Source organism: Gallinula chloropus (assembly GCF_964237585.1).
Source record: "Gallinula chloropus genome assembly, chromosome: 3".
In the NCBI taxonomy this organism is placed as follows: domain Eukaryota; kingdom Metazoa; phylum Chordata; class Aves; order Gruiformes; family Rallidae; genus Gallinula; species Gallinula chloropus.
Window position 1 is genome coordinate 60,042,910 of NC_140087.1, and position 12,442 is coordinate 60,055,351.

Here is a 12,442-nt window from a genome sequence, read left to right on the forward strand (position 1 = left end):
GTATTAAAAATCCCACTTATTTCTAAGCATAGCTCTCAGTAGAATAACATGCTTTCTTCACATCTTTCCCTTGTTTGACTTCTTAAAAACACAATCAGTCTACTAAATATTTCTGTATTGATCTAGCTTTGATGGTCAAAGCCCAGACTTTCTACAAGGGAGTCCATGGGAGAAGATTCTCAAAAAACAGCAATCCAGAGATTCACAGATAATCTCACCGTTCCCATCAGGATTCTGGGTATATCATACAAAAATGAAAAAAGTAAAGTTTGCATTACTAAAAATTTCCCCCTCCCTTGCTCATTAATCTTTTCCTTTCATCATTTCTTCCACCTTTCATCATTTGTACCAACTATCTACTACTGCCAGAACTGACCCATTCACAGTGAAACACTGTCTTCCATGATCTCCAACTAATAAGATAATTTTTAAATTATTTTCCAGACCATATATTAGTTATTAACGCCTGCTTTTTTTCCTCAGCAAAAAACCTGTAATTTCAGCCTTTTAATTCAGCACATTACTAACTTCTATCTAGAAAATACACAACACATAATAGCTACCCTACAAGCCCAGACAAACACCTAGCCAGAGAAAATTCTTGTTCCTCGAGTAAAAGGCTTTCCCATCCCAAAAATTCGGGGAGTAGTTGCCTGAAAGTTAGGTGTGGCAACACTGAATGTCATCACACCTAAATCTGTGGAGCCAGTTCTACACATGTAACTCTGCGAACAGTTTTGAAAATCAGATCCTGACTAAAAGAACATCAGAAGGAAGTACAGGCTTCGACAACAAGGAAACAGCTGTCACTCCAAGAGCTACCAGGAAGGCAAGTCAAATTACTGTAGTGCATGTATAACTCTTATTTGAAATATATATGTCTGCATGCATACGTTGTGCTGCTTTTACAAATCGCTACCTGGGAGGCACTGAACTCCAGCAGACCTTCTCAAAACTTTAAAATTTCTTCTTTACCGGAAGTATTTTGTATTTAGGCAAGTTTTTACTTAGTACTTGTCTACCTTCTAACCTGAAGTCACATGTAAGAAAAGCTAATGTTCTACGCTCCCAAGAGAGGCTTTTACTGAAAAGGGAAGCTTATTCCTCTTCACTTCCTCCCCCCTCAAACTCCTGCTGCAATTTTTGACTGCCCCCAAAAAAAAAAAATAAATCCAAACAAAACCCACCCAAAAGCACAGATCAAAATCGCATTTTATGCAAGTAAAACCTAATGGTCCATCAGGCTTCCTATTAAATTCACATCCAAGTAGGAGATACCAGTAGAACAAAATATGTAATACAAATCAGCCATAAACCAACTCCGTTTACGGTTTCGAAAGTTTAAAAGTATAATTTATGTTTTTCTTAGCTCTACAAATAAATATTTGCAATGTAGGCTCGTGTTCTGTTACAGATAATTTATGCTTTTGATCGTGAAGTTGTAACAATGAGAGACTAAAGCTTAAAGTGTTACAACGACTGCTTTGGGCTAGCATTTGTTTGTTGATAGCCCACTATCAACAAAGTAATGCTATCAGCAAAGGAAGGAGAAAAACAATGCTAAATCCCAAGTACGTTGTTTACATACGCTACTGAGGCAGTGCCAGCAGCATTTGGCTACTGGAACACTGTAGGTGAGATCTCAGCACTGTAGCTTTGTGCTGGCTATGACTGAGAATGAAAAGGAGAAAGAACCGACTAAATGTAAGCGGGCACTTGTATCGATAGCAAATTCCAAACCGTGTGCCACTTGGTGGTGCACGTCTGCCCCGGGTTCATCTGTGGTGTGACCCAAAAAAAGCCTACCTGCTCCCCAGACAGACAAGCAGTTTGCGCTCAGCTTGGACTACTTCATCAAGTGTTTGACAGAACTATTTATTAGGTTTGCGGTTGAGGGGAAGGAAGACTAATCCAGGAGTTAAACTAGCTAGGAAATAGCCAACTACCCATATTTGCCCATGTAATCGTACCTCCACGTAATCATACCAGTCTGCGCTGAAGGTGTACCAGCATAATCTGAGGATAATTTGAATTAGAACATTTTTATTTTATTTTGGAAAGCAGCCAATGCAATCCTCAGTGAAAGAGGCACCGACAGCTCTTCAAGGTCTTATGCTACAGACAAGTACTCAAGAAGTCCCAATATTTTAACGTATATATCCAGTCCCTCAAATGCACAAGCACTTATAAGATCCAGCACCTGCACCAAAACCAAAAGTTTCTTTAAAAACTTTACGCTCACTTCCCTTTTAACTACTCTTCATAAAAGCAGATGAAAATACATACAAAACCTAAATTATTTCAAATTAGACACTGACTTTACCAATATTTCCTTTACAGGCGACCCATTCTAACAGCCCTAAGCTTCACTAGAGCAAGCTTTTGTCAGAACCGCATCTCAAATACTGGGGAAGGGGGAAGGAAGAAACCTGTAACGAAACTTCAACGCTACAAAGCACATATGGGCTCAGGCATCCGCGTAAATTAACGGGGGGAAGGGGAACTTTCTCACGTCGAGGCACGACTGACGCTAGAAGAGACAGCCAACTAAGCAGGAGAACTAAACTTCTCGGCTGCTTGGAGAAGGCGAGGAAGCCATAAACGAAGGAGCGAGGTAGTGAGAAGCGGCCCCGGTCCCGCCGCCGCCGTTTGCGCTCGACAAAGCCCAGGAGCAGCGGGGAACGGCGGCCGCCCTCGGCTGGGGCTGACCACGTCTCGGCGGCTTGCGGGGAGCCACCTGCGCCAGCCAGAACAACAGGAAAAGCTGGCTGCTCCCTGCCATTGATTTCGGCTGCTGCAATAGCGACGCCGGCGACAACAGCAGGCGAAGGCCATAGGGACGCTGCTGCCAGCCAGGGGAGCCCTTACAGGCAGCTCAGGCAGCGACACCCCCTCACGGAAAGCCTGCGCGACCCCCGGGCACAGCCACGTCCCGGCCCCCGGCCTTGACGGCCCCGCCGCCGGCCGGGCAGGCCAGTGCCGCCCGCCGGCCTCGCAAGCCCCCTCTCCTTCCCCTCCCCAACCGCTCCTCCCCTCCCACTCCGGGCCCGCCGCCTCACCACGGCGATCTCCTCGGCAGAGCACTCCAGCAAGCTCTTGTCAATGGCCTGCACCTCCGGCTCCAAGTCCGCCGCCATCTTCTTCCCTCCCCCCACCCCCCGCGCCGCCGCTGCCGCCGAAGCAAGGATACTCGGAACCGGGCCCTGCCGGCCGCTCTGCCCGAGAACTCACTTCCGCCCCGCCTCCGCCCGAGACGTTATCACTACGACGCCACGCCGCCCGCGGGGCATCCTGGGAGTTGTAGTCTTTCCCCGGCGCCTGCCCCACCTCCTCGATCTCCCAGGAGACGGTGCCCATTGCCCGGGGCCGTGGTGCGGCGCTCGGCGAGGGCGCAGTCCGGCGCCGGGGAGGGCCTGCGGCTCGACCAGCCGCGCCACGGCTATCCTCACGCAGCTGTTTGCTTCCCCGAACGCGAAGCCATACCCGGGACTAGGAGCATCTCCGGTCTCGCTGGGTGGCCCCCCGCGGCAAAGCTCGCTCGGCCTCACGGGTCCGGCCTGCCAGCGCGGGCAAAGGCAATGGGCGAGGGGAAGAGTGCTTCCCGGGAGGCTGCTCCGCACCCCGCCTGGGCGAAATAAATACCAGTAAATTACTTGAATCTGGCAGCCTCGACTTTAGGACAAAGGCTACTAAATAGCAGAAGCTCTAAATCCTGCTGCTCTGCTGCCCTCCTTCCCCACCGCCCACAGAGGCCACACGCCACCCCAGCTGTGGCATCACACCCGGCCCTGCGCCTTCTGCTAAAGCTGCTTTAATAAAACCTCTTCAGTTTGCTACTTCAATGAAAAGGCAGCCCCAGCACAACCAGCAAGTAGTCACCCTCCATGGCTCTGTTTCATTCCAGTTAATACAGCCTTTGCTTCTCACTAGGTCTTTCCAAAACCTGTTGTACCACTGTCCTACCCGCGTCGGCTCCTCAGCACTGCAATTTACAGCCAGGCCACGAACCAAGCAGACGTGTCTGGCTTGGTGCGTATGGGCCAGCTGAGTGCCTGCGCCAGCCATGCTGAAGGCTTTGCACCACGCTTTGCTTTGCTGGCTGCGAATTTCTGCGGGGACTTACGTGTCATGCACAAACTAGATACTACTTCCACCTTGCACCCTCTAGTAGGCTTCATGGTAATAAGGACCCACCCTGCAGGAGCTGACACCGGTAAATCCTGCTGAGGAAGTCTCTGCTCTGGACAATTTGCACTCCCAAGTTGAGACAACACACAGGAGGGAAATAAACAGGCATGAAAGAGAAACTGTGTTACAGCTGTCTGAAGTACTTGCCAAAGGCAGCCATGAATGGCACCTTCTTACAACACAACTGTGCATTAAAAGTAAGTTCCAGTTTGCAGTTTATATTACTTAACATTTTTTAGACATGCTCACAATTTGTAAACCATTCTGCATAGTTGGTTTTTGGTTTTTTCCTTTTTTGTCTCATTTCTTTCTTTTTCCATCTCCTCATTTCCCCCTCAACTAATTTGAATATTGAGGTAGCCAAGGGAGAGACGTTATCTTTTTATATATATATATATATATATATTTATATTTATATTTATATATGTGTGTGTGTGTGTGTGTGTGTTTCCAAGCAGTAACAAATACATCTCTGGCCATATATTAATCTAAGACAGCAGGTGGGCTGTGTGGCATTGCCTGATTACTCTGAGAGATTTAGCATTCCCTGCATCAGGGGGCAGCAGTGCACGTTCACATATTAGTCATACTATATAAACACTTGTTTCTGAAACCCCAAGGGTTTATAAACCATCACATTTACTTACAAACTGTATTTGGGAGTTCTGGGGAATTTTGACATGAAGGGAACATACAATATCTGAAAAAGATGGGTTTAGCCAGTGCTGCACAGGAATCATGAAAGGGTGGCCTTTAGAATATTAACATCACCCCCTAATATTCTAAGAATAAGCTTAATTTCCCTTTGTCTGTGTGCTCTTACTATATGCAGGGTATGTATTTTTACTGTATTTATTTTTATATCCTTGACACTTTTTTGAATAATTGTTCTTAGAACACAGAAAACAATTATATTATCAGTAAAGCCCACGCTGTTTCTCATTCATGCACTGTGGATGCCTAAGAAATACAGAAAATGATGCTTCTTTGGAAGAAGGCAGAAGGAAAGCTGTATGATTTAATTGTCTCTCCTGGGCTGCATGAAGAAAACATTAGAAAAAACCTGGGGTTTAGTAATGTGAAAGTCATCTTATTTTACTTAGGTGGGCGACCCTAACAGAATTCCGACTGCAAAGCCATTATTTCAATATGAGCATTAACAACTTCCTGGGTATAATTTTTTATAACTTTGGGTAGAATTTTCCATAACTTTTAACCTGTGCTATTAACTTCATCAGCAAAGATATTCAAATTCAGGAACAATAATTAAGGTTGAGGAGACTGCCTTCTGCCAAAAAGCCTAACTCTTCCCAGGTCTATTATCGGAAACTGAAGAAAAGAACTCTAGAGAATTTAATGGTTTAACAGGGTTAAAGCATTGCAAATCTTGTGAGGAGCAGCTGAGGGAGCTGGGGTTGTTTAGTCTGGAGAAGAGAAGGCTGAGGGGAGACCTTATCACCAACTACAATTACCTGAAGGGAGGTTGTAGAGAGGTGGGCGATGGTCTCTTCAGCCAGGTGACATGAGATAGGACAAGGGGAAATGGCATGAAGCTGTGCCAGGGCAGGTTCAGATTAGATGTTGGGAAAAAATTCTTCACTGAAAAAGTTGTCAGGGCCTGGAACAGGCTGCCCAGGGAAGGGGTTGAGTTGCCATTCCCTGGATGTGTTTAAAAGACCAGTAGATCAGGTACTTAGGGATATGGTTTAGTATAGGGCAGGAACGGTTGGACTTGATGATCTTAAAGGTCTTTTCCAAGCTAGTGATGTTGTGGTTTAATAGTAAACCTTCGTAGCATTTCCCTGCTGTAGCTGATATGTTTCTGGGTCACACCTTGCTGTCAGCACACAAGGTGTCCCATAGAATATGGCTGTGATAGATGCAGATGTCATCTTGTGCTGGGGTGACCCTGGCTGGAGGCCAGGGGACCCCCAAAGCTGCTCTGTCACTCCCCTCCTCAACTGGTCAGGGGAGACAAAATACAACAAAAGGCTCAAGAGCTGAGATAAGGGCAGGGAGAGATCATTCACCAGTTACTGTCATGGGCAAAACAGACTCAATTTGAAGAAATTAGTTCAATTTATTACCAATCAAAACAGAGTTGATTAATGAGAAATAAGACCAAATCTTGAAACACCTTCCCCTACCCCTCTCTTCTCCCTGGGCTCAACATTACTCCCAAATTCTCTCCCTGCTATTACCCAGCAACACAGGGGGATGGGAAATGAGGGTTGGGGTAAGTTCATCACTCATTGTCTCTGCTGCTCCTTCCTCCTCAGGGAGAGGACTCATGCTCTTCCCCTATTCCAGAGTGGGGTCTCTCTTATGGGAGAGATTCCTCCATGAATTTCTCCAATGTGAGTCCCTCCCACGGGCTGTATTTCTTCATGAAATTCTCCAGTGTGGGCTCCTCGCTCCGTGGGGACACAGGTCCTGCTAAGAATCTGCTCCAGACAGGTTTCCCATAGGGTCCACGTCCTTCATGTGTCTCCACCTGCTATGACATAGCATTGTCCATGGGCTGCAGGTGGAATCTCTGTTTCCCATCGTCCTCCATGGACTGCAGGAGGACAGCCTGCCTCACCATGGCATTCACAGGCTGCAGGGGAATCTCTCTGTGCCTGGAAAGCATCTTCCTCCTCCTTTCATGACCTTGGTGCCTGCAGAGTTGTTCCTCTCACATCTTCTCACTACTCTCTCTGGCTGCAATTCTGCAGGTTTTTTCCCCTTTCTTAAATATGTTATCACAGAGGTGTTCCCACCATCACTTCCTGACTGTCTGTTTAGGCACTGCTTGCCTCTGCTATTAAAAAAACCCCCAACAACCAACCAAACAACCAAGTAACTAAATGGTTGACTGGGGGTCAACTTGATTAGGTTCTGGTATATTTAATAAATAAATGCTGCATGCATTTAAAAAAAAAAGAAAAGCTTAATAGGCACAAATGAGCAAATATTAATTATGACAGGGGAGGCTGTACTTTTAAAAAACTGTTTTAGAAGCCAATGAAACAGGATCTTCCACCCTAGAAGACCGTGTCTCCATGCAAGTCCAACAGAAGTCAGCAGTGGCCGCCAAGCTGAAGCTGAACTGTTTTGAAAGAGCAAGGGCCTCCAGTAGAGCATGCTCCAGAGAGGTGCTCTGCTTACAGGAATCATTGTCTTCTTGTCTGAGTACTGCTTGAATGCGATCATCTTCAGGGCCTGTTGCATTTGTGACCAAGAAAGGCCGAAATCACAGGGTAAAGTTGATGTTAGAGGGAATTTTCAAGTGGCTCGTCTGCCAGCGTGTTCATTGTACCTTAAATGCAGTCAATTTAATATCACTGTATTAGTCCGAATGCAAACAGAAAAATACTGCATGTCCAGACTGCAGGGATAGGTGTCTTCTTCATAGACTCAGAAAAATAGAATGCTATTTCATAATTTTCCCACATTGATGGAGTTTTCTGGCAATCATTATGACAGGCAAGTCTTGTGAGAAGGACTCAGAAATGTTTCTGTTCTCTGTGAAAGGTTCATTCCCCCATTACAGTTAAGAAACGTTTTGAAAGCATTTATTTCCTTGCCTGCTCTCTAAAGCAGTGCTGCAGTTGTAACTTAATTTTGAAGTTTAACTATTAAAGCAAATGATCAGCATTTTGTTGCATTAAGCTGATATTACGTCCCTACATCCAAGATCATCACCTTGTAAAGACTTTTGTATCTCTTTAATCTTCCTTAAGTGAGCAAGCCTTTCCACCAAATGAAGCATGTGTCTAAGCGTAGGATTCAGGTTTATATTTTCACTAACACTAATTTAGATAAAGCAGTTTGCTTAGCAGATACTGAATGACCGAAGTAGTGATTTTTACATTGCAAATATAATTTTTGAAGCCATTATCATTTACATGGTTTCCCTCCCTTCCTCCTCGGTGCCGGATGAGGTAGGTTTGTAGTCACCATCTCCTACAGCGTCTTCAGATAAATTCAGATGGTAATTCTTTTATTTCTGTACTGCCGATTCCAGTGACAAATTACGCTGACCAAAATAGAATTTTGCCTGTGATAATGTTAATTAAAAGATGAATTGTGAATGAGGTGAACAATGACACCCAGTACTCGGTGGATTGATAAGACCGAGTTCACTAAGCAAGACATTATTCAGAACAAAAGAGCACACGGTAATCTGCAAACACAGGTTATTTTAGGAATTCGGTTCAGAATTAGAGTATTAAAAATACTATCTGACAAACTGTAGGCGATTCTTTGTTCCTTGGAGGCACTACTGCTATAATATCAGCCCTTTTAGCAATACACCAGAATAAGCTTCTATCTTTTCCCTGCTCTGTCTTTGCATGATCTTAGATTATAGGTGTATAATATTCCAAACATGATGTCAAGAAAAATGCTTTAAAAAAGGACACAAAAAGCAGAGCATACCACATAATAACAGGGAGCACAAGACACATAATAGAAAGCACAAAGACACCGTGGCCATCTTCCCGTCTGGCGAATGCTCTCTGCAAGTCTAGCAAAGGCAGTTACATAACTGATTTTTATTGCATTAGGCAACTGCAATATTGCTAAGCAAACCGATGTGCAGAATTAGAAAGCTTCTTCCACGGTGGAAATGAAGAAAAAAGACAGAGGAAGGGTTCTCACTTAACATCCAGCAAGAGGGCAGGGCAAAAGGGTGTGCTTCTTCATTAGTGGATCATGTCAGGGTGACAACATGATTTATTCTCATCACGCAGCGCCTCAGAAAAAATACAGTGCAAACTCGGTCCATGATAATTTCGCTGCTTTCTGCAGTGTAACGTGTCAACAGTCGGGAGCTCAAGCTGGCAAGTTAAAATGCCAACCTCTAAAAGAGTTTTAACAGGAGCTAAGATAATAGTCAGTAATGAGTTGTATTGGGGCGGGGGGGGGGGGGGTAAAGAAGGGGGGAATAACATGGGAGCAAAGGGAAAAAACCCACATGCAAAAATGTGCCTGATCTCATTTGTTATCACTGTAAATTCAGAACACTGCTTGTGTATATTTAGACACAGCAGTTAATACAGAGGTCTGTGATCTGGTACCAAGGAAGCAAATGTTTGTGGCGCATGGGTGGTCCACTTTGACACCTAGGAAGGTGCAAGCACCACTTGAAATTTTTGCTGTAGCTAACGCCCTCCTCCCCCCACTTACCCACTGATGCTGATGAACATACTGGCTTATGTTGCAACCTTCCCCTTAGCAGGCCTTTCTTTGGTGTGGTTGACTATGTTTCAAGCTTGAGCAAACTTAATTATCCTTGAGACTTCTGCAACTTGCCTGTGTGGCAAACAGTGCTAGGAAGGAGGGTTCCCACACAAAACGTAGCGGCATATGCTGTCTCACCATTGGAGCAGACCTTTAAAAGCCCCTCACTAAGAAAGTGCATTGTGAAAGCTGAGAGACCTAAACCTGGTAGGATGGGTGCAGGCTATGGTAAAGCAGGCAGATTAAGCAGTGCTGGTACAACAAAAGAGGACCTTCAGGGTCATGCTCACATTGGTGGTTGCCTCAAGGAAGCCTTGGTCTTGAGCAGGACAGATCTTGCTTTTCCATGTTCGCAGCACTAGGTGGCAATACACCGCACAGTGCAGAAGTCCTCTTCTGCTGCTTCCACACCAAGCCCTCATCAGCTCCCACTCGCTCCAGTCTGCAACCGGAAGGGTGTGGGTGGTGGGACTGGAGGAGCCGTCCGACTTCAGGGTTTTTTTTTCCTCTCAAATCAGGCTTTAACTGCTTAGTGACTGGTATTTAAGACAATTCAAGGCATTTTTGGAATGAGTCAGGCGTTAGAAGACGAGAAAAGTGCTGTGCAATGTCTGAGCGCCATGGGTAGGGCCTTGGGTGGTAGGAGAGGCAGGAGAGGGAGAGAAGCAGGAGCGGCCAAGGAGTCACCCACAGAGGTGGACAGCAGGACGAGGGCAGATGCTGTCATCCTTCAGCAGAAGAGACTGGAGCAACCTCCTCTAGCAAGGCCTCCGCCTGCAGCCCTGCAGAGGAGTTTCTGGGTGTCACGAACAGCTGGACGCCGCTATGGTGACGTGTGACATTGCTTGTTCTCGGCTGATAGAGATGAGAACTGATACCGAACCACTGGAGGAAGATTTCTTGGCCCCGCCTGAAACCACGTTTGAGCGCAGTTGCGCGGGGGATGCACAGAGGAAATGGGAACATACAGCCCACAAGCATAAGACAGGGTGGATGAAAGATTTATCTGGGAATATGAAAATGCTTTGAACGAGTGAACCAACTCTTCTTTTCCCCTTCGTTGGCACAACGGAGCAATTTTAAATTAGAACAGGTTGTAACAGATTTAATTTAGATCACCATGGTGCCTAGTGTAATGCTACAGTGTTTTCTAGTTTATCTTTTTCCCTGATTTTAAAGGGCTAAACACTTTTAAAATTGTGAATTCCTTACAGAATGTATGGCTGCTACACAGTCCTGACCAATTAGATTTTTTTTTACTGCACCGTGATTAATTTTGTTAGATAAAACTACTGAAATACAACTGAAGGTAGAAATAAAAAGCATTTAAGTGCTGTAGAGCCATGATTTACTCTTCAGAGATGCATTTAATGCTGTCTCCAGCAGAACAGCTTCATCCATTTTCCAAACATTCATTTGTTTATTTCAAGATTAGTCTCAGTTATAAACAGACATTAAATCACCTCCAGGCCCTAATACATTGTAATGAAGTATTGTAAACCATGTAGTATGTTGGTTTAAACAATGTAATCAGAAAGCAACAAAACCATTTTCTCCTGGTTCTTGCTGGCTCCCTGACTTCTTCTGTCTGTTCAAAGAAAAGTTCTTCTTAGTCTGTAAATGTCAAGGTCAATCAGAGGTCAAGTTTGTGCTTTTGAGCCGTGGTTCCTTTCAGGTTATTGGCTTTGTTTTATTACTGAAAGGAACCATCCATTTTGGCATATAGAGCAAAGAAGTCATGTAATCCTATTAAATACAAAACCAACATGTACAAATAATGGTGAGGGTTTGACAATCACACAAAAGCCCCCTTTTTCTGCCCACGGTTAAGCCTGCGCTGAGTAATTAATGGTCCTCCTATGAGCCAGTCTATGCTGGGAAAACTGCCTAACTAGTTTTCAAAACACTCGCTCGCAAACTGGTTACAAGCACAGCCCAGAGCCCCTTTTAGGCAAGCTGGCCTCTCTCCACTGCGATGCTCAGGGGTGGGGGGGGGACAGCGACACAGAAGTGGCTACCTGTCACCTTCCATCTTGGAGCAGAGAATGGCACAGAGGGAGACCGGCACAATACTGGGCAGAGGATCCTTGGAAGCAGAGAGACTTGAATTAACAAGGAAGAAGGAGGGAAGTATCTGTAGAGAGTTAAGGAGAAAAGGAGGTACTTTAAGTTATTAGAAAATAAACTTGCCTCGTTGGCAGGAATGAAGAGAAGTGGAAAGCTGAGATTACAGCACACAAGTTGAGATGTAACTGGATCATTATGTACTGGGCACAAAATCTAAGACATAAAAAATTAACTACAAATATCTTCCTGATTTCCTTATAAGAATGTTTGTGCACAGTGCAAGGTCAGTGCAAGACAAAATTGGGAAGAGGAAACAAGGTATAATCAGAGGTTAAAATGGAGAAAAGAAAGCATAGGGTAATTTAAAGACAACTGTCCTCACAGTGGTATCTACATAGAGGTAACAGAGGGAAAATGCTGAGGATTTTTGTGTTCAGTTAGTTATGATCAGATGTAAACTATGGGCCATGCTGATAGTTCTACTCGCTGCTTCTTTGAGGACAGCCAACTGCAGTACGTGAAAACTACTGAAGCTGTGCAAAACCCCGTTTTCATAAACAACATTCATAACATTATTTTCACATCCCTCAGACTAGCATATAGGTTATCACAAGCTTAAAATCTCTGTCTGCTGGCAGGGCAAGACATTACCATCCTGGCGCATATACAAGCATACAAACTGAGTGGATCTATTACTAATAAAAAGAGATGAGCTGATTGAGAGTGCAGATAGCAATTTCAGATAAGATGAAGGACTTCATGAAACATAGGCAGGAGCTAACACCAAACCAGACATACAATTGAATGTAATAAACATTACAGAAGTGGAAATGGGAAGCAAAGAAATCTACATTACCCAGATTGTGAAACAAGCCTTACAAAAAGCCAGACAGTAAAAGTTTCCAGCCGATCATATTGCAAGGTCAGATAGACAACAAAGATGCTTGGAGTTTAAGTATGG

At 44.8% G+C, this 12,442-nt stretch overlaps 1 protein-coding gene across 3 annotated transcripts in view; it reads right to left on the reverse strand.

The window, feature by feature from the left end:
* Positions 1 to 3,146, reverse strand: part of UBR2 (ubiquitin protein ligase E3 component n-recognin 2) — a 55,985-nt gene extending 52,839 nt beyond the window's left edge. For all 3 annotated transcript variants that reach the window (XM_084261887.1, XM_084261885.1, XM_084261886.1), the window contains exon 1: positions 3,060 to 3,146. In XM_084261887.1, coding sequence (XP_084118013.1) covers positions 3,060 to 3,137 — 78 coding nt within the window. In that variant the 5' untranslated portion in view covers positions 3,138 to 3,146. The remainder of the gene's footprint in view (positions 1 to 3,059) is intronic.
* Positions 3,147 to 12,442: the final 9,296 nt, after the last annotated feature.